We start from the raw sequence: 23,526 nt of genomic DNA, 5'->3' as shown, positions 1-23,526 counted from the left end.
GGTGGCTTGCCCCCACGAGAGATCTTTAGTGTAAGGTGGCTTGCCCCACGAGATATCTTTAGCATAAGGGAAGCTTGCCCCCAGGCAAGTCAAATGTCCCCATCCCTCCCATGGCACTGTATTAATGAATTTGATGCAAACTTCCTACTAGTGAAGGAATTCTGTCACTCATGCTGTCCGAAGGCAGTGGGCACTCCTAAAATGCATGTGCTCGAGGAGCACGCAGTGTCCACCCCCGGTATCTATAAGCAAGACCTGGGTGAATTGACACTGAAGAGTTACTTTGTGAGAGGATCCCATCTGACATGGCTCCGAACTTACATCTTTTGTCTCCTTAGGTGGGTATCTGGCACAGAGCTTGGCGATTATGACAGATGCAGCACACCTGTTGACTGATTTTGCCAGCATGATGATCAGTCTCTTTGCGCTATGGATGTCATCACGGCCAGCAACCAAGACCATGAACTTTGGCTGGCACCGAGCAGGTACGTGAATTGTGTGGACCAGTAGTTCCTGAATATTCCCACACTGAAAGAGCAAAATCAAATGTGTAAGGGTGTGTACCGGTACATGTCGGATTTATGCTTGGGGTTGTGAGGGCAACGTGCCATCACTATGCAAGTGTGTCCGATTGTTATGTGTAATGTTCAGGGTAGGCTAGCTATGTGTGGGAGACGTGTGCCACCAGATCATTGTCATGTATAAAGGTGTGTATTCAGTCACGTTGCAGCTGCATGTGGGGTGTGCCTCAGCTGTGTGCTTGAGTTGACTGCTCACGGCCCTGATAAGGGACTGGTTACATTAAGTGAATTAGACTAAAGGCCTACCAAAACTAACCCGTGAAAAGTCACGCTCACTCTTGTGGACCTACGGTGCTGGTGGAGATAAACCTTTGTTTAAATCTGGGAGAACACCCTAGGCCTAGGTGTGTCCTGTGTCTGTACAATGCTATGTGATGGTAGGTAACTCCTCCTTACAGACAGGCAGACAAGGTAATTCCTTAAAAAAAATTAGAAGTGCACACCCGTTGTGAAAAGCGACTGTCATAGTGGTCAAATACAGCGTGTTAAAGTTGAGTTGGTAGTGCCTGCTTTGAAAGAAGGTATCTTCCAGATTATTCATGTTGGTCTCCGTGGCAAAAGGGAAAGGGACAATTACTTTTACTCCAGCCACAGCGTAATTCGCTGTGCTTGGTCTCACAAGTGAGTTTGCTAGGTGATGTAAAATTATCCCCTAGACTGCAAATCTTGATTTGAAGAAGATTCCAACTTTGACTGCACAAAGCTCTTCTCAGAATCAGAAAGTGGAACTTGAATCATGGGGCGATTCTGCACCACAGGCCATTTTCTGTGTTCAAACAAGGCTTTAGTTTGAGGGATACACCCAAAAATTGGACAGCAGGGTTCCACCTTTGCCCTTATTTGAGGGCCAGCCTTTGAAGATCTGAGCCGTACTCAGTCACTTTTGCCGGTTGATGGAAGACCTTTCTGAAGCACTCAGCTAGGCTGCTTGGGCCTTGTAGCACCTAAGCATGTGTTGTGACTCACCTGAAGGAAGTCGACTGGTTGGGCCTTGGGTTCCTTATACCTGTTGTACAGCATGCCTCAGAGCTACAGGCTGAATGGGCCATGAATTCCTTACATCTGTATGTTAATATGCCTGATAGTGACAAGGTGTTTAAGCATTGCATTCTCTGCTACTGTGTGGCAACTAAAGAAGGAAGCATAGGGAATCTGTGTTCTAGAGTCATTTTATTGTACCATTCCTGGGAGGAACTCACATTCCTTGTTTGTGCGGGGCTCGCAAATGGAGTGGCAGGCTAATTTGGCCTTAGTTTCCATGTTTCTATCTGGTATTTTTCATGGGATGATGAAATGGTTGGGCCCGGGTTTCCTGATGAAGTGGGGATGGTTAGGCTCTGGTTTCTATATACCTGCTTTAATGGTGCCTGGCAGGTGCAGCCTGTTTTGGTACTAGCTTCCTTGTATCTAAATGTTCGTGCCTGTAATTGATAAGTTGGATAGACCTTCTATTGCACGTGTATGTATGGTAACATTTCTGGGAAGTACGATCTATTTGCACCATGGGTCACAAGTACTTATACAGTAGTGCCAACTGCGCAGACTGACAGATTGACCCTGGAGTAACTTATTTGTAAAGTAACACCCCTGATAGGAATAAGACATTGTATTGTACATTGCTGTACATGCATTACAGCATTTCTGGGAGGTGCAGGCTGAGGGAGCACTCAACTCCGGGATAGGCTAGTTGGGCCAGTTTGTATGGTTCATGCATAGGAGGGACATGTTTTTTGGACTCTAAATTGTGAATACCTTTGTAGTTGCATTCATGGGCGTCAGGCTGGATAGACTCTCCCTGCCCAGTACCTTTTATGCTGACATGTCTGGGAGTTAAAGACCATCAGAGAGATAGGTTTGGAGCTTCCCTAGGAAATGAAGGCTGGGTAGGCAAGGAGTTCCTGTCTCTGTATGGTAGCATGGTGAGCAGGGCAGGGTTTCTGGCATTTTTGTTCCTTGTGGTTGTGCTTCAGGGTGAGGGTAAGGAACGTGCTGAACCTTTGATGCCAAGCTCCTGTACTTAGTAATCTTAAAGGAAGCAACCAATTGCTTGAATCTGGTGTCTCTGTATCTGTAAGGAACACACTTGTGATGAACAGGCTACTACTCCTCTACATTCTATGTATTTGTATGGTGATATGTTTGGTAACATGACAGGCCGGTTAGGCAGCATGCTAGGAAGGGGCAGGTTAGATTGTCCCGAACTTCCATGTGTTTGGAGGATGGCATGCATGCGTGTTTCTACACAGCAGCCTACTTATTAGGGGAGGCTCTTTGGCCTCTGGGTTCTATGCACATTTTTGTAAATATGCTTGAAAGCTGCAGGATAGTTTTGCCCTGGATTTCCGGCAGGTGCATACTATTGAGGTTTTGAATGAAAGATTGTCAGGTTGCGCAGATCCACTTGAGGATAATTTTTCGTGTCAGTTTCCATGGGTTTAGCACATGCCTACTGTAGTTTACCTTGTAAGGACAGGCACACATCGGTCCTGGATTCCATATGTTCATCAGTGGGGAAATTAAAGAAATATGTTTCTTTGGTGCCTATATTATCTGCTGTTTTTCATACTAACTAACGGTTTTATTCTGCAAATAAAATAAGTTGAAATCTGTCTGCCTTCACCTGGGTGTCTTTTGTCCTTCAGAAATCCTGGGGGCTCTGCTGTCAGTTCTTTCCATCTGGGTGGTGACGGGAGTCCTGGTTTACCTGGCAGTGGAGCGGATAATCTCTGGTGACTACGAGATTGAAGGCGGTGTGATGCTGATCACCTCAGCCTGCGCTGTCGCAGTTAACCTGGTGTAAGTGTTTGGTTACCAATTTTGAGGAGCTTTTTTTGGGATCTTAACACACATTTTGACAAAAAAACGCACATTTGTAGTTGAAGAATATGAGAGCTCCCACGGGAAAAAAGTGTTGATTGCTCAAAACCCTTTTAACTTTCTTCGACTTAGATAAAACCCAATCTGAAGCTATGATGCGAGAAAGATAACTTATGAAAGAGCTGGCGAGCATGTCCTCAAGACAAATGTTATTTTTAGAGGCTTTTACTCAATCCTCATTGAGATTAGGCCAGAGGCAGAATAATCTACTGCTAATAGATGTTCTCTCTGCCTAACCTTGACATCAGGTGCACACTTTCACCAGAATAGCTCTCATCAGGGAGGATAGAAGATTTGCAGGTTGGCTAACACAATTGCTGGAAGGAAGTGTTGATTTACAAGAAGTGAGATTAGTTTAATGTGCCCTTAGTTCATTAAATCCTTCAATGGGTCGTTGTCAGCAATAAACGATTGGTAATGGTATTCATTGATTTCACACATGCGTAGGACTAAGCTTTCTTGAAAACAAAGCCAAATTAATTTTCTGCAAGCTATCCAGAACATTGAATACTGTTTTTCCTGCAACCCCAAAATTTGGAAACCAGAAAGAGACCGGCTGAGCCTTTGTGATGGATTCGGTTGTGTGATGATTACAATTTTCTAAATTATTAGTCTTTTTATCCCATTTACATTAAGTGTAAATTGTGTATATATTGTGTTGTAGCTATGCCCCCAGATTTGTTTTAAAAACATCTTTATTGATTTTATAGAATAATATGAAACATCAAGCCTCAGTGCCAGTATACAGTATACGCATATACTGAATATTGTCATGAAATTTTACAAATATCTGTGCTCTAAATTTTCATGTCCTCAACTGCCTAGACTTGCTATCCAGATATACTACCCTTCAGATATGTTACCATTGTTACTGCGATTTTCACTGTAAGATCATCATATTGCAGTCCTGTTGGCTTTATGTTGTGACATACCATCAGAGGAACAGTTAACCAAACTGTGCAGGTGAGTGTTCTGTATTGGTTCACTTATAAAGGAACGGAATGATCATTGGCAGCTTTATAAAGTGGGTTATGTAGTGTGCCAAACATAGTCTCATTTAAGCAGCCCCTGTTATTTTATGAACTATGGTTGCACCTTTCTGGCAATCACCATTCATGCAAATGACTATTCAATTATGTATAATAATCAGTTAGTTTACCACGGTTGAGGTTTATCTTCATTTCTAACTTTGTGCAGACTTTCTAGTAGCAGTTCATCCCAGTAGCGTGCTGTTGGGTGTTTTTGAGCCCTTGTTTCCTCCCTTTGCAGTGCTTGGCTGTCCACCTCTATCCATTGCACATATGTGCTTTGCCATTTGCATAGCAAGGTTTTCAGGTCATGGCTTCCAGATAGCATTAATGAAAGGTCTAAGGAGTTGGTGCCACCTTTTCTTACCTTGGGGCAGTGAAAGAGCACTAATGAACAACATTTCACATGATGTAGGTCTGTCTGTCTCAACAGCTCCAGTAGGACACCTGTTTTTCCCCTCTTGTACTCCACAAGTGCCTAGCATTCCCATATCATGTACAAAAGTCCTGCCTGTGAGCCAAGCAGAACTTATTGTACAGTATATTTTATTGATTTTCTTTGCTGTCATATTCGCCATCTGTAGAAAATTAAATTGGATATTCTTACACCTGGTGTTTCTCAACAGTTTGTAGGGATAAGCATATATGTGCGATTCCATTCAGCATCGTCGCACCTCCATTACATGTCGGTCTCCCATTTATCCCTCAAGCACTCCAATGGAATGGCACTGATCCCCAGTAGAGCCTTATTAAAACAGGATCCTAACAGTATACTGTCTCCCATAATACACATCATGTGTACTAATTTAATTAGTTAATTAATTTGACGTTCAGTGTCTGTACCCTTCCATAAGTTGTGCACTCCTACCACTAATGCTCTGTGTATAAAGAACTGTCTCTTGTGGAGCTCATACTACATACTGGTATGTCACACATATGTAGATATCCTCCATCATACACCTCACCCTGTTGTATGACACTATATCAGTTCCTTGGCCCTGTAAAAATGCCACTGAGGAGATTTTGAAGGCATAGAAAAACTATCTGAATTTTATGGAGCACCTTCTGCGGGTAACCTGGTGATATTTATAATGAAGGGGGGGGAGTGTCTGTGGCATGGAAGCCTTTGTGAGGAATAGGATATAGGGCATGCCCTCCCGAATTCTGGCTTCCAAAAGGCCTATCTCAGTAAGATGTTGGATGCCCAGTCATGGGAGCTGGGTTGCAAATAATATAATTAAAAATCTGCTTCCAACCCCCCTTGTGTTACAAGGAGCTACAATTTAGACATTGTAACCCTACATCTGCATGCACATCGTGTAAGGTTATTTAGGAGCAGTTCCAGGTCTTGAACGATTGGCCTCGGAAGCAACAAATGAAAGTTAGCAGAACAGTAAAAAGGTGCAGGTGGCAATACCATTCCAACCAATGCAATTCATCCTGTCACCGTTGGAGATAATGTTTCCCAGAAAAATAATTGGGTTTGCAGTGCAGTTATTGCAGCTCCTCATTTCCCACCCAGTATGTCGGAGTCCAAGTGATGCATTTGGACATCTAAATGTCGAAAGGTATGTGACCCCAGTTTGATTTTGGTATATCATAACTTGCATTTTCCAAAATCGGGCCCTGATAATAGGAAATCAACGCAACTTATCCCAGTTAAATCATATTCCAGGTACAGCCTAAACGTTGTTTAAGGATGTAGTAGTCAGCACCATTGTAATCCGGAGGTCTGTTATGAACAGTAACATATCATCTGCGTGAAGTGAAATCAAGAGGATTCCCTCATTTAGCTGGATTCTCCATTGGTGGCTCTCTACCTGGATTTTAGCTCAAAGGTTTCCACTGCCAACACAATCGGGACCATAGGCAACACTGCTTGGACCCTTTCACTACAGGAGATGAGGCAGATATTACATTACCTGATCGGAATCTAACTAATGGCTCAGAATATAGGAGCAAAATCAATTTACTCGTGTTCCATTTTTTTTTTTTCTTTTTTCTTTAAGATCCTGAAACAAATGTTGCCAACTTCAAATTATCGAGGTGCTTCTAAAGATTATGGGCCTGTAGAGTCCAGAAGAGTGGATGCTGGTGGCACCTCCTCATATATTCAGAATACATGTCTAATAGTTAATGAGGTGATGTGATCACGAACACATACACACTGGTCAGGGCAGACTGGATTGGGTAACTGTGGCAACACTCTATTGGCTAACACTAACTAATATTTTGTAAACCGCATTTAGCGTGGGGAGTGATCTTTAAGAAGCCATCTTCCGTGAGATGACCAAAGCCTTATTAACTATTGGAGTGAAGCCTCCAGTCTCAAAGGCTGCAGCATCAAGCACTGCTAATTCTGGACACATCTGATCCACAAATGTAGGCTAGAAGTCCAAGCCAGACATCTTCCCAACACCTGGTTCCAGGATGGCTTCCTTTTTCCACCATGACTAGTTGGTTTAAAGCTACCTTTTGCTTAGCTGACACCTGCACGAGGGTGCCCCACTTAAATAATCTGTTACATCTGAGGAAGCACATTTATCATTCCTCAAATTCAAATTGGAGTAATAGCCATAAAAGATCTTTCTAACTTCTTCCTGAGAGTGGTGGACGTTATCTTGACCCTCCTTAACTGCTGTTGTGGGGTTGCCCTTAGTGACTGCTTTGATCAATCACAAGTAGTCTGCTCACTCTACTCCCCTCCTTATTTTCCATAATTGTTTCCTAGAATGTCAGTGTGGCACACCGTTACCTGAAAAGATGCAGAGCACACTACACAGGCTAGTCTCACCTGCAGGTCCTGAGCTGAGAAATGAAAGGAATGGTCTCTGACCACAAGGTACCTACAGTGCCAGGAATCCAGAAGGGAGCAGTTGGCTGGCCACTAAATCATTTAACATCCAGCCACTCTGCTGGTCGAAGCAGTGGGTGTGGGCAATCACAGCCAACATTCCTCACACTATTAAAGTCATCACCAATTGGAACAGTGAGGAGTGTCCTCCATGTGAGTTATATAGTCCGCCAGTCTTAGAAGGTGGGTTTATTTGTTTTTGAGGCATATGTGCCACCTAGCGATATAGTGCCTGCCATGAATGGAACCCCTGCCCTAAACTAGGGCCCACCTCTAACATAAAAATGGAAACCAGTGAAATTCAGTTGCTCGCTCCAGCACCATTGCACTTTTGTCTCTTCAGTAGTTGTTCAATTGGATTCTTGCATAAAGGCTTTGGAAACCTTGCTACTTGAAATAGGAATACATTTTAAATATTTTTGTAACTAAACATTCCCTGGACATTCAATGGGATAATTTCAGAATGTTTGTGTTATGTCATGTTGCTGATGTGTATGTGTTTCTACGGTCTACCAGTGTCCCCATCTTCACCGCACCTCTCTTCTCCCCCATACAAAATGTATGAACTGTAAAACATGTTGTACTATCACAAACGGCCACAAACAATCACCCACTAAATGACCTTCATCCCCAGAACAGTAAAGCAAGTACTTTCGGTCCATGAAACCAACCAGCAACTTTGCAGAACTTAATCTTCAGCAATAGTGGCATCGAGGGATGAGGCTATCGTCAATCACACAATTAGCACCTGGATCCCTGATTGCCTCCAGCGTCAAGCTCATAAGAAACCCACCTACTACCTGTGCCCTTGTGTTAATTCAAAGCAGGATGAAGTAATCACTTCATTTTACATCAGTTCAACTTCGCCTCAATGGTTTGGGCAAAGATGAAGAAAACAGACTGTAGTCAGTAGCATACATATCAAAAGCATGTGTGAAGTCCTAGCAATGAGTTCAGGTTGTCACTTCACCTCCGATCTCAAATAAGATCCTCTGCTGATTGTGGAGTGACGTTAGGAAGATTTTGTTCATCACCCCAAGATTCATTTTATGTGGTCCCATCTACAGATATGTCAGGCTGTGAGACTTCAATATTTGTCAACCTTGTTGCCTCACAGAATACCTCAAATGCCACATATTCATCTTCATGTGCTTGCGTTGGCAAGGCATCTGCAGTCATCACCATCATCCAGATACAGTTCTTGGCTCTTTTCTGACGTCTCTGTATTTTGAAGTGTCTGATGTCAGGGACAGCTCATGTCCTTGCATATGCCATATTTCCCAGCCAAGTCTCAAGTAGCCTCAGGCTCCTTGAGGGAGGAATGCTGACCTACTATGATTTTCAAATTGGTTGGAAAGAGAAGTGCTTAGGTCGGGCCCATGTCACTAGCTTCCATTTGATCCCAAAAAGGAGATCTGCTCGTGTGCTGCTAGGGTATAGTCTAGATATCTGATGAGACTACTATTGTTCACCTACAGGTGTCCCACCTTCTTTGCTTCTTGAAATACAAGATCTCTTTCTCAGAAATGCAGGACTTTTTCCACTACCAGCCAAGGCAGAGAACTCAAATGCAGGTGTCGGACAATGACTCTATGTTCCCTCACAATTGAGAAAAAGGGATGCAACCCCTTGTGGCCACCACTGAAGGCAGCGAAAGTTCTATGTATTTAATCACACCTTCTGTGCCCCCTGGAAAACCCATCACAAGGATTTTACTGCATCTTTATTGGCCATACGTGTCTTCTGCTCTTCCTTCTGGGAGGCGGACCCATTCCATGGGTTCTTGGATTTGTTTTTGTAAATCGGTCATCATGGGATGCAGAGTCTAGAGTGTAGATTCAGCTTCAGGAACTCTTTCTGTCAGTTTACGTTGATTCGCCCTAAGGAGCTTTAGGTCTGTTGCCACTGTGACTGTTTTAAGCTCAAGGTAGACTCTAATTTCCAACATCGTGTCCAGCTTATCTGGAGTGGAATATACAGTACTCTACTCCCATCTCTGGAATGTCTCTTATTCAGATAAATTATTTTTGCTTCCCAAACCTTGAAAAGGCTAGTACACTGAGGAGAAGTATGGAGAGGGTGGGAGTATTGGGGTGGTGTTCAATGACTGTCACTTGTTTAGCTAACTACTCACCTGTTGGCACTTTCCCCCCAGAATGTCTGATATTGCCCATGCCCCATCAAGAGAGAGCTCCTATTTCTGCCTGTATCTCTAAAGGGACCATGGTGTGATCTGCTTCAGGATGACTCCAAATTCCACTCAAGCAGTTGTCCTGTCTATGGGCCCCTACAGGTACCCCCAGCACCCCCTGTCTCACTCCAATTTATTTCACAGACGTAGGCCTCCAGCATGCACTGGAGCTTGTTGTTGGTACTCCCTCGAAGGCCCTCTGCCTGCTGTGTTCATTGCATGGACGATTGCATATGTACTCGCGTTCTAGCTGGGACTGTTGAATGTGTAGCGAGGTTGGGAGGGTCCTTTTTTAGGTCGAGCGCGCAAGCGCTTTGACCTGTGGTAAGTATTGTGGGCTTTTAATCGCTCACGCCCATCACTTTCATTGATTCATGGGTTTGCCCCTCAAAAATCCTTTGTAATCACTAGTAAATGCTTTACGTTTATCCCGCCCTGGGTGGTTTGGTTACCCCTTGGACACCGACCCTGGTATATGGACAGTTGTACGATCGCATATATGTTTGACTGTGAACGAACTTATATTTTTCCTTTAGTGTCTCTCCTTTGCGCTTATGCTCATGGCAGCCGTGGCGCTTTGAGTCGGCACGCTTATGTCATCTGTTTTACTTTTCATTTTTATTGTATGTAGCAAGAAAAGTCCAGTTAGGTATTTACAACGCCAATAGCTCTAACTGGAGCAAATGCGAGACCCATTGCATTGCAAATGCTTGTATTTCGATTCTTTTTACTAATACCAGTATATTAAATTCCGTATGTAATGCATTATACACATTAAAACAACACAAATAGTTTAATGAATCGTTCCTTGAAACAATAACTAACATTTTTAAATCGTTTTGATTAGCCGGTGCTTCTTTTCTTTATCATTTTCTCACGATTATATTTTCTACAGAGAGTAGCGTCACTATAATTTCCATTGTTTGACAATGGTGCCACCTAGCGATCCACAACAAGGCTGCGTTTTCTTATTTGAGTATTTCATTGTCTCTTTGAACTCCAGAAAAGGAAGGATTCCACTCGAACATAGAAAGGAGGCTGCTAGACCATTCGGCTCGCCGTAGAGCGCAGGGTAAAAGTGAGGAAATATGGTGGGCGCGAATTTAAGACTTTGTTGACCGTCATACAATCGCAGCGTTAGCAGCTGCGCAATAGTTATGAGATTTAGAGTATATTTTATTCCAGTTCATTTTTTTAACCAATTGTGCACTTAATTTATTAAGGCAATTTAAGTAGTCAGCAAAAGTTGCCGTTTCATAGCCGAGTATTTTAGGTGTTGGGTTGGACCCCCTACCTAGCAATCTCAGATACTTAGATTATTTTTATTTTTTTTACGGAATCAGTTTTGGTCTTGAGATGCAGTGCTTTGTTGATACTGTAAGTATCTCTTATCAGATGGAGGTGCACTAAAATGTCAGTGGTGTCCTGTTGTAAATAAAAAATGAGTTTGTGGAGGTGCACGGCAGCTTGCGATCACGGACTGGTCTTTTAAGCTACGCATAGTCAAGCACAGAATTGGTGGTACAACCAATTCATGGGTGAAGGAACTCCTGGAGTCAGAAGGCAGAGTACCTTGCAAATTGACCGATTCCCAGAAAGTGGAATAAAGGAATACAGGTGGGCCGCAGGCATGCAGAACTGGGTAGAGCATACAGGGTACATGTGCACTCAGTACTCCCATTCAAATTCTTACCTTAGCTGTGCATGATATATTCCAGATATCTGGTTCACATGCAAGATATCATATGAGTGCTTGTGAGCAGTGGAGTAAATTACTGCATATTTCTGTTTGGTTGGCTTGCATTGTTTCAACTACATTAAAGTCACTGTTGCTCAAGATATTCCTCAACCTTCCAATTTCATGTTGGCAAACTTCATTTGTACACACAAAGAGTGAGATAAATAAACACTTTGGATGAAGTATCATGAGTGAGGACTAGAATTATGGTCTTATCGTGTTTCTCACTGCATCTTGCAACCTTGCACCACCCCTGCAAACAACACCGGTCTAAACGTGAGGGTATGAAAAGGGAAGAGCCAACAGCTCCAAGCCTTGCCAGGTTAGTTTGGAAAAGTTTGTGACCACTACAGGCGAATGGCTTGTTATACAGAACACAAAACATTTGAACAATGCACCCAAAAACTCCAAAATGCACCTAGATTTTTAAATGGAGGTATATTACTGGCACATCAGAACCCACATGAGGGTAACAACCTTTCAACGTTGTCAGGTCGATTTCAGTCGAGGCTGAACCACCACATTCTAGCAGAGTTTCACAGCATATTATGCAACTTATGTCTGTTTCAGTATTTGCCAATAGCATATCTTAACCATGGAGCTTCTTCTTTTTTGATGTAAAGCATGCACATTACCACACGTTTGTGGAGCTAATATGTTTTTTTTCCCAAATGGCTATATAATTTGTCATTGACCAGTAAATAGGCAAGTTTTTAGCTAAGAACTTCCTATCATTTTTGTCATCGCCCTTCCGTTATCTCAATATCTAGTAGTTTCAGTCATCAACATTAGAAAAAATGGCTGGTCCTCAGACGGTAGGGTATTTACAGTAAAGTGCTCCTCAGATCCATTTCTCTGTAATCTCTTGAAACTAACAGGTGGTTGTCTAAGCTTCAGACCGAGGGTGTAAACATTTCTTACATTCCAGCATTAAGACGCCTCCCACCAATGCTAAAATTTCCACTTTTGTGAAAGATCATTCCTTCTAAGCGTCTATCAAACCTTTGTTGTCGATTGGTTTTCTGGTGACATGTGGCAGGGCTCTTCCCTGAGCCCCATGCTTTTTAATGTCTATATATGTCCCTTGGCCAATCCCATACAATCTTTTGGTTTTACTTTACTGACATACTCTGATGACTCTGCTTGTCATCTTATTGACCTAAGAATCTGATTGTAACTCCTCTCTGCTTCGGAACTGCAGTTGCCAATTGAATGGCCCTCAATTGTTTCAAGCTGAATGGAAAAAAGATAGAAGTCGTAATGCTTAGTAACCAACCCAACCTTTGGTCTACACTTTGGTGGCCAGATTATTGACACTACACCCCTCTTGGACCAAAAATCTTTTTGCAGGGGTTGATAAAGCAATAAATATAACTTTGGAGGGCGCCCGGTGTTGGTAGCTGCCAGGACTGAATATCCACCTTGCACTGGATGTAGCTTGCAAGATGTAGTGGCCTTTAGCCTAGTACAGGCCTGCACAGATGAGTAGTAAATGCTTTTGTTTAAAAACATTGTCCAGGAAGTGCACCTTGTATCTCACTCAGTTCAGGTTTTTAGGTCGATCCTAGGCAGCTCATGCGCTGGCTCTCGACTGTTGTAATCTACTTCTATGTGTATATATGTGTAATATAGATAAATAAAATTATGGAAATATTTTCATTTTTTTGCTTCAGATAGACGAAGAAGATAAATGGAAGTGCTTTAGTTATATGCAGGACCACTGGAAATATGTGGCAGAGAGGACAAAATTATGCTGCAGGGTTGACCAATTTATGTGACCAGAAAAGTCCAGTTGTACATTTATACTGCCAATAGCTCGAACTCAAGCAAATGCGAGACCTATTGCATTGCAAATGCTTGTTTGAAATGTGATGAATTGAGGAGTCGTGGGACAGAGGCTGAAGGCCAAGGGCTGAGTTTGGAGGATCATTTGATGTTTTTCTCTTTTTAACTTATTAAAAATATGTACAAAGGTCCTGCAGAATCTTAAGCTCTTATAATAACATGAGTCTGAGGACGCTACAGCAGTGGGCTGGTGATGAGCAGCTTGTGTGGGGCCAAGCCTTATAAACGACATAAACCACGGATTAGTTAGTCCTGCAACTTGGACCCGACCATACTGCATTTACCAAGGTTAACTGAGTGTCCCATTGCATTGTATCACCCGATGCAGTTGGAGTGCTGATTTCTCAAAGTTTACTGGCACAGATGGTGCATTATACTCTGTTAATCAATTATCTTAAGGCCTTGGTTCCTCAAGCGTTGCGTGCCTAATTGTGCCTCCTGGGAGAAAATGAGGCGCGAGTCAACCACGGATGGAACTTTAGTGTTCTTACACGTTTCTTACAGCTTAATCCTTATAGCGAATGTGTGCTCCGTTAATCTCGTCAGTTCAAAAACAAACTTTTGTGTGCGTGAGGGACCTGCAAGCTGCGTTTTTTAATATTGTTGTCATGCCTATTCTGTTGCAACATTACTCGCACATTTGCATCCCAGCAGAGTCACGCAACATTGGGATGCTGCACATGGCATCAGGTCGTTTTGAATTTCATCACACACAATACACAGGTCAGAGGTGTCTTCTGAAAACATATAGCTCTCGGGGAATTTGGGGCTTTAAGTGCTTCCAAGGACAAACATTGTTCCTATTAAAAAGTGCTCCATGCTGATGAGGTACAAGTTAATTCATTCTGAAAATTTCCTAAAGTGCTCCCTGCTGGTAAAATTCGACCCCTAGAGATCAGGATAAAAACGCTCCATATTCCTACCCGCACCAGAGGGAGCGCTCATGTGGACTTTTTCGAGTTTGACTTTCTATTTATCCCCTGGTGGTTCAAGATCCTCTGGGCCAAGGGGACATGGTCTTAGAAGGTCAGATGCTCCTTTAGGAAAATAAATATGGCCATCATAATCATTCAGATTTGTCAAGTGCAGCTGTCATATATTTTATGAAGTGCCAGATAGCTGGCACGAGTCTCCTTTCGAGCAGGTAAGGACCGATGCCCAGCAGGTCCTCACATTTAAAGTGCAAAATATTGGTAGGAGCCAATAGCACCTCAGAGGTTTTAGGGATTCACAGGTGTAAATCACATGTACTTGGGACTCCTCTTTTGCACCACACCATCTGCATAGTCTTCCCCCTCCTTACAGCCAAACCAATAGCACCTTAGCTTTACTTTCATTGTTCTAGTATTGCAAAAAGTTAATCTAGATTTTTGCTATCCTTGTCCACCCTATAGGAATGCTTCTAGGAAAGGCAAGAAATGTGTTTGGTCGACAGACTATGCAAGTGCTTTAATTCATTTTGACACTATGTACGTTTTTAGAAGTTTTAAGAACATTACTAGCTCAGAGAGGAGAAGGTAATAGATTTTGCTTCCATGGCACCGAGGGGAGTGGAGGAAAATTATTCTGTAGTTGAAAGAGAAGCATTAGCGTGCACGTGAAGTATACAACATTTTAAGTTTAGCATTTGATGGGGTTGCATTTGTAAAAAAGAACTGATCACAGGCCACTATTGGCATTATTCTTCATCAAGGACAGTGAAAGAGCTACTTAATGTCTAAGTAGACGGATTGAAGGTGTACGATTTCGTTTTTCAAGCTGAATACTTAGTGGTGTCTCTCAACCTAACAGCCCATTGTTTGACTCTGTTGTCATTGTAAGACCCTAGGTACTGGAATGAAAAATGTGATGCGGTGTGGGTGCATGATAGTGATCTTTCCTAAGAAGATTAGAACAGGGAGTCTGTGGAAGACGCTGCTTCAACCAAGATGAGTGAATTTGTAGTGAACATGTGGTCAGAGTTAGAAGAATTGACAGAAGGTGAAAAGGGTTTCTGAACTATCAGGAATGAATTGTCAGTACATGCAGAACTGACTTGTAGGGGATTTAGGCAAGTGCCATCTAAAAGATTGTGTGACAAGATTGTGACTTTGGCCTATGAGGACCATCTATGTAAGAATAGGGCGAAAGTGCATGTTGAAGAAAGTTATTGGTGTCCCAAAGTGAATCATCTGATTGAATTTGTGCTGAGGAATTGTGTTCAGTGTGCATGTTGTGATAAAAGCTAGTCTGTCAGAAAAGACCTGTTGTCACCAGTGCAAGGTCCTGTCAAGCTATGAGCCAATTTGGGATCAGAGAATGATGGCCCATTTAATTTATGACACCTAGCAGAGAGGTTTGTAATTATGTTGGAAGAATTTACCACATTGATTTCTGCTGGTTGCGTCCATACAATAGTTACTCAGACTTAAATTGATTTTCTGAAGGAAAAGTTTTCCAGGGACGGTATTCCAGAAAACGTTATAATGGAGAGGCATTTGTGTCTTTAATAATGAAGGAATTTATGGAGGACTTCATTTTTATGTATTTGTGGACAGTTATTTATGTGCCCAAGGCAAATGGTCTAGTTGAGAGCACTAACCAATTGTTTTAAGGGTGTGTGTATCAAGTAGTGCATACTAGGGGATCTTTGAAGGAGATGCTAAGAGAGAAATTGTGGGCACATCACACCACACCCAACAGTATTGCTGATATGACTCCATTCAAACTTTTAAAGGCATAAGTGACAGGAACCAGGATGCATCCTGAGTGGGTAAAGATGAAGGGGAAAAGGTGAACAGGTTTGAGTGAGGATACAGCTTCAAAAATAGAGTAAAAAGAAATGTGTAGTGTTTTGGTGATGAAGATTGGAAAGGAATCCTAGAGTTTGTAAGAAAGGGATAAGTGGTTATTTTAGACCATTTGATATAACTGAGGTTAAAACTATTGTGGTCAGAGTGGAAGCGGGGGATTGTTATATTATGTGTATTTGTAAAACGCACCATCGCTGGCACTGAGCTGGTGTGTGCCTCGCCCCGCCTATAGTAGGTTGATTAATTGAAAATCCAGGTGTTCAGGTTTTTGCAGAATTCAAGAAGAAAGGAGGAGGCTCTGATGTGGAAAGGGAGACCGTTTCATGCTTTAGGAGCGATGTAAGAGAATGCCTGTCCTCCTCATCTGTTCCTGTGTGTGCGTGGGATGTGTGCGAGAAATAGTCCTGTGGAGCTGAGATGTTTGGTGGGAGTAGATGTGACTCTGCATGGGGGGGTCCCGAGTTGTGTAGTGAATGTCTGAGTAGTATGAAATTAAACGCATTTGTGTATTGGGAGCCAATGTAGCACCTTGAGGTGTGGTGTGATATGAGTCTTATGCAGGAGGTTGAGGATGAGTCTGGCTGACTAGTTCTGGAAGGTTTGTAGACTTCTAGTGAGTTGTGAGGTGACCCCAGTGTATAGAATGTTCCCATAGTCCAACTTGCTGGTGACTAGTGTGTGAGTGACGTTTTTTCTAATGTTGCCTGTGAGACATTTCAAGCTCTTCCTCAGCATCCTCCGTGTGTGGAATCAGGATTCAGTGACTGCATTGAATTGTGCAGTGACATCCAGTTTAATATTCTGAGATTTCTGATGTGGGTTCTGGGTGTGGGTCGGAGGTCGGCAGCCACCAGTTTGAGCCCCACGGTGAGGTGTTCTTTCCGAGGACCTATAATTCTGTCTGTTGCTGTTGACCTTGAGGTAGTTGGCTTTCATCCAGTTAAAGACTTCCACAGTGAACTTGATTCTTGAGTTGAGGGTCTTGTCCATGAGGGAGAGTAATGAGTTGTGTGTCTTCTTCGTGGGAGAAGATGTTTATGTTTTGTGCGAAGATGACACTGGCCAAAGGGATCATGTATGCGTTTAAGGGGATGGTGGAGCACGTCACGTTTGGTGGGCTATTCCAACACTCCCCTCAGCAACAGCCAGTCCCTCAAATCCTGCCCCCTTTAGTGGCACCAGCGGTCCTCTTTGTCTGTGCGGGGTCAATAAAGCTAGTTCCTGTACCAGTGTTATCTCAGTTGCCTGTCACAGCACTGTAATTGTGGGACTTATACATTCTCTAAGGTGTTTGGGTATGTAATTTACTAAAAATAGTATAATAAAAATAGTAGTCTGCTGCAGTGCACATTTTACCGAAAGTCTGACAAGTACCTTCTACGGCAATTCCTATAAAAATCTTGTTTGCAACACAATGCAATGTGGACAGCTTTGAGGATGCTGATAAACCCTACTCTGGTTAATCAGTACTGATGGTGTTTACAAACATTTGACTCACAACGCAAGTCAACCTTCACCTCCGATTGGTTGAGCAGCACAACTTTCAAACAGTTGCTGAACAGCCGGTGTCAGATTTCATTGCATGTGGCTAGAAATCTGTAGTTGCTCTGCACAGTGTTGACGGTGGTCTCCAATGCTGACTGCACTCCAAGTCTCGGCTTTGGCATTGGCCCTTGATTTAAGCACAAGCACGGACAATAGCTCACCTGTCCATTTGATGAATAGTAAAATCATTTCTGACACTTGGGACCCAGTACTGCTGCAAATGATAGCGATACTCCTGGTTCCAGAAGTAGCATGCCATGTGGTCCTGTAGAAAGTGCGCTGTGTTTGACCCAAGTTTCTTAAAATGCATAGTTTCCTCCATTACCTAATTCAAGCTTTTTGATACCTTGATTTCCCTGCGGCTGCATCAAGCTCAAGTTGGGGATTAGGGAGTTGCTTTTCACATTTTCAATCCAGGAACTCGGTGGCCAAATCCTGCTGGTCTTCCAGAGTGATGATGAGGGCTCTATACTCTTGAAGAGGAAGAATAGGAACAACCCACAAATAAAAGCAACTTATTTTGTTGGTGAATGGAAGGGTATTCTTGGGGGGGAAAAGGAAAGAGTTGTAGATCTATAGTAACCACAACTGGGCACAGGCATTCATTTCCCAGATGCCTTTATATACATAGGCCCGACCGCCAGAGCCCAGGAAAGATTCTCCCAGCATTACTGTATTGGATATTTTCTTCTCTTCTCCAGGTTTGCCAAAGTTCTTCTAGCTGAACAGTAATTACCTAAAACACGGTAATCATGCCAATCCTTGATTTTGCCTACATTTCAATCTTTACTACCAATTGTCCCTAATGTCTAACCAGCTCTACAAGATTCCCCTGCCACCTCCTTAATGTACTGCAAAATACTTTGTACACATTTTCCCGAAAGATGGAAAATGAGGCACCACAGAATACAACACAACTGCAACAGTTTTGTGATGCTTGTGCCCTAAAACAAGCGCTTTGGAATTAAATTAGTTGGTTTGCATAGGAGTTGTTTGCAAGGTACTTTTGTGTAGCACTGAACTTTCAATAATCAGTGAGACTTCTCATCTCAAGCTTGGCTCAGGAGAAATCTGTGCCCTGGATCTGGACTTGTCCCCAGAAATTCCTTTTGCAGGAAGACACTGGAAGCACAAGGATCCTTCTTTTTCACATGCTCCTCCTCCTGCAACAGTGTTCTGAATAGCTGTTTTGAATAGTCTATTTCAGAAAATAATTCAGCTTTATCTTCTGGCTCTATTTTTGTCATAGGGTAACAATTTTGCAAACTATCATATTTTTTCATGGATGAACAGGGAACGTCACCATTTCCTTTGATTTATTAATGGGCTTTCATAGTCATATTGATTTTGCTGATTTTAAATATACAGCATCAATCATTGACTTGGTTCTTACTTAAAAGACAAGGCACTTAGGGCCAGATGTAGGAAGCATTTTGCATGGTGCAAACTGCAAAAATCGCAGTTTGCGCCATGCAAAATGCTCATCGCGATGCACATTCACATTTTGCGAGTCAGTACCAACTCGCAAAATGTGAATGCGACTCGCAAATAGGAAGGGGTGTCCCCTTCCTATTTGTGACTCGCATGGCGATGCGAAATTGCTTTGTGACCGTGAACGAGGTCGCAAAGCAATTCGCAGTTACCACCAGTGTCACACTGGTGGTAACCCATTCGCAAAAGGGAAAGGGTCCCCATAGGACCCCTTCCCCTTTTTGAATGTTGCCAAAATTGTATTTTCAGAGCAGGCAGTGGTCCAATGGACCACTGCCTGCTGTGAAAAAACGAAACCAAATGGTTTTGTTATTTTTTTTGTATTGCAACTCGTTTTCCTTTAAGGAAAACGGGCTGCAATACAAAAAAAAAACTGCTTTATTTAAAAAGCAGTCACAGACATGGAGGTCTGCTGTCTTAAGCAGGCCACCATCCCTGTGAGTGCAGGGACTCGCTATGGGGTCGCACAATGCGACCCACTTCATTAATATTAATGAGCTGGGTCTTTGCGACCCCATAGTGATTCGCAGACTGTCTCTGAGACACCGTTCTGCATCCGCATTTGCGATTCGGAAATTGAGAGTCACACCGACTCGCAATTTCCAAATCGCAAATGCGGAAATTGCTACATCTGGCCCCTAGTGAGAATGAACGCTCATGCATCTGAAGTACTTCCTGTACCTTTCGGAGTACCACAAGGGTCTATCCAGCCCCCTACTCTTTTCAGCTACACCTCTGGGTGCAGTGCTAAAGGACCCTGTTATTTTCGTTCTTCAGTAAGCAGATGAGACACAATTATTCACGAAAACGCGAATTTCAAAGATGATATCACTGTTAAAATGCCTTAAACAGTTCAGGAACGGATGTCAGCAAGTTAGAACGATACCGGTCCTAGAGAAGACTGAAAATATTTTGTTAAGACTTACCACCAAAAAAATGATAGTTTAGCTGGCTGATCTAAAGTCTGTGGGTTTCACTACCAAACTAAAGAAGCAACTGGAATCTGTAGACTTTTGGTTGTACCCCGATCTATCCACTAACTCATGGATTTATTAAACCACGAAAATGGCATGAGCAGCTCTATAGTCCCTAAAACGCCTCAAACCCGCCCTCCCAAACCATGGCTTTTAGTCGATCATACAAGCAGTAGTCTGTGAAAACAGAACATGGAAATGCCCTTCTTGTCGGCGTCATAAAAACTGCTTTGGCATCCCTGATAGCCATACTTCAATTGTCTGCTTGTTCAGCGAAAAACACCAAGAAATGTTATCCCATTACCCTTACATTGAAACTAGCAATGGCTCCCCCACCCCAGAGGCAAAAAGTAAATTCAACAAGAATTTACAATTCAATAGGTCTCGCATTTGCTTGAGTTAGAGCTATTGGCGTAGTTAATGCCTAACTGGACTTTTCTTGCCCCATACATTGTCAGCCCCACCTTATAATTTGGTCCTCTCTGCCACATAATTCCAGCGGCCCGACATATAACTAAAGAACTTCAATTTACCTTTTTCCTCAAAAAATCTACTATTGATAATGATCCATTTCCTTTTAATAATTAACTAAAAGATGACAAATTTGGTTATTGCTGCTTTGAGATAAATACATAAAGTTATGCATACACACAAAAAAATCACTTTAGCCTTCGTGGGACAGCAGTGCTATGCCATCCGTGGGCAATGTATTAAGGCAATCAATCAGGACGCAATCGGCTTCTTTGATCGACCATGTGCATTAAAAACAGTACTTCACAGTCCCTGTTCACGAGTGTGAGACCTTACCCCACATGAGCCTACAACAAAAGAACAACACTTCAGAGACAGAAAACGTATCAGGTCTCAGAACTTTTCACTCTATGCTCCTGTGCTTTGTCAAGGATATTTAATTCCGGTATAACGATTGGCATTCCTCTCGCCTGCCTGGTTCAGATGTTCTTCGATTTTTGTTATCTGTAGCATGCACTACTCCTTCACGTCAACGGAGTCTATTAGTTATTGGGCACCACCCACTTCGAAACTTAACAAGTCTGGTGGAAAAAACATACCAGACAACAAACTTAGATGTCAGAGAGGTTTTAACGCTCTGTAAACAAGGCCGAAGGGAGCAATACACCTGAAGCTTCACATGTGGCACTCCATGGTTGCCCAAGCTCTAGGGCACTGCAAGTTTTTATTGAACGACTCAAGTTCTGTGACATTTGCTCAGATGTGGAGCTCGAGTCAGACTCGTGGGAGCATCAATGCATGGCTGTTAGCCCAGAATACTTAATGATGGCTGAAACACAGCATGAAAGCAAGTTAAACACCATCTGTTTAGCAGCCGACACCAAACCTCCAATTGTGTTTGGGCGGCATGAAACTTGAAAGCGCTATGAAGCGCGACACAAAGTGGGAGAGACAAAAGAATAAATAGTTCGTTCACACTAAAGTTTATGGCCGATCATGCAATTATCCATGTAATAGGGACAGTGTGCAAGGCAGTAACAAACGTGAAGCATTTACCAACATCATCAAGGGATTTTTGAAAGGCAAGTCCAGGAACCAATTAAAGTGATGGACATGAGGTGGGCGTGATTAAAATCCCACAAAACTTACAATAGGTCAAACCACTTGCGCGCTCAACCTAAAAATGCATGCCTTAATTTCAAAGTCTTAAAATTTGGCCAGCCCTGCCTTCCCTTCATAGTGCTATTTAATGGAGGTGACAAAGAAATAAGGAGCAACACATCCATCAGAATGGAATGTAAGAAATCCAAATCAAATAAAAGGCCGCTCCAACTCGTTTGCAGCTGTGGCTCAAAGTCTCTGACGCTCTCTCTCAGAAGAGTTCAGATCGAATGAAAAGTTGAGGGCCCTTAGGAAAACAAAAATGAGCACACATTTCTGTTTTAAATATTACCTGTTTTATTTATTTATATATATATATATATATATATATATATATATATATATATATATATATATATATATACACACACACACACATATACAAATATATATTTCAGGTTACATGGGCACTTTATCATGTAAATTAAATTTTTACTACTGCAATTGGAGAGATTCCTCCGTTCTCACAGGGTCTTGAGACCGAGATCCAACGATGTTGTCTTAGTATAAGGGCAAACACTACAATTCTCACGATTTTCAATAAGATTTGTTATTTACATAACATCAGATGCCAAGGATGTACAGTATTTTAACTCTTTCCCTAGTATGTGATTAAAAAGGACATCACCTTTGCTCCAGACTAGAAGCTTGTTACCCCCTAAATAAAGGGTAAGGTGTTTAGTTATCCCATAGCAAGTTATGATTGTCCTTAGGTTCTGTAAGAATATGTACAGACATACAACTAAGTCGACGAAAATGCCAGCCTTCACAAACACCAGTGTGAAACAGTTTGCAGTGATTATCACTTGTGCATGTTCACCTGTATAATGTCAGCTCATTATTGACTATCCCCATTAGAAGATAGGATTCATAACTTATGATTTCTGTTTCCTGTGTCTCTCTTTCTGGTGTTTAGGCATCTTTAATGATTGCTTCCCACTCTGGTAGGTCCTGAGTGACTTTTTTGTCCCTTTGGTATTACTCCCTGGGTTTAGATTTTAGGGATCCCCAGCCCTGACGGAAGCTCCGGACTGCTTTTTGCTCATTCGACGGACAGAAACATGTTGGCCAAAGCAGATAGTTAGGGTAATTAGGGCCTGATTACTGTCTTAGAATGTTTTCATATCCTTGGACACCACCAATAGAGGTGACCAACACCGGTAGTCTAGGAGATATTTTTAATTTAGATCTGGATCCCTGACTCTATCCAGTAGTTTTTTATATAAGAACTCCCTCTGGTGCAGGTTTTACCTAGAGGTTGAGTCAGTCCTAGAGGCACTGTCCTACCGAGGTGAGGAGTGGTGGTCAAGGATGAAGCATGACACATAGTGTGTGAGACCACTCTTTCCATTAAGAAAATATTCTGATAGATATACTTGAGCGATATTCTCAAGACTAATGGCAGCAAATGGTTTAGCCTTTTAGAAGTTGACAAAAAGTCACACTTTAAGATCAACACCACCACACTGCTTGTGATTAGTACTTTTGTTGGGAGGACGTGTGGTGTGCTTTCCTCTCCTTCTATCTCTGTGTTTTGTCGTCACACCCTAGTCAACCAACAACACAACTTCTCACAGCCCTAAACTAATCCTTGCCATTTATAGCAACCACAAAAGAATGAGGTTCAGCTTTTGATTTAGCTAATTATCTTTTTTTTTTAAAGATGTTTTTTATTGAGTCAAATACAAGAACATTAACTTAACATTGCCAGGACAGAGATATGCTGTTGTGAATATATATCCATAAGGAATATTATTATACTTATAAATGCATATTAAACATGTAAATGAATTAGGCAACTACAGCAATATAGTATCAAAGACTCCAAGTTTGAATAAAGAAAGAAGAAAGAGAGAGGGAGAGGGAGAAGAGATATAGGGATAGAAAAGGGAATCAAGTGATAGCCATGTGGAGAGAGAGGTAATAGACATTAGTTACAGCGAATGTAAGATGAAATAAGTATATATAAGAAGAAAAA

The 23,526-nt window shown here is 42.3% G+C and overlaps 1 protein-coding gene across 6 annotated transcripts in view; it reads left to right on the top strand.

Annotated features, from left to right (window-relative positions):
• SLC30A2 (solute carrier family 30 member 2) overlaps window positions 1-23,526 on the top strand; it is an 81,075-nt gene that overhangs the window by 42,983 nt on the left and 14,566 nt on the right. For all 6 annotated transcript variants that reach the window (XM_069223986.1, XM_069223987.1, XM_069223991.1 and 3 more), the window contains exons 3-4: window positions 339-485; window positions 3,224-3,377. In XM_069223986.1, coding sequence (XP_069080087.1) covers window positions 339-485; window positions 3,224-3,377 — 301 coding nt within the window. The remainder of the gene's footprint in view (window positions 1-338; window positions 486-3,223; window positions 3,378-23,526) is intronic.

Source organism: Pleurodeles waltl, chromosome 3_1 (genome assembly GCF_031143425.1).
Source record: "Pleurodeles waltl isolate 20211129_DDA chromosome 3_1, aPleWal1.hap1.20221129, whole genome shotgun sequence".
Classification (NCBI taxonomy): domain Eukaryota; kingdom Metazoa; phylum Chordata; class Amphibia; order Caudata; family Salamandridae; genus Pleurodeles; species Pleurodeles waltl.
The sequence above is the reverse complement of the archived record's forward strand: the minus strand, read 5'-3'. Positions and strand labels throughout refer to the sequence as shown.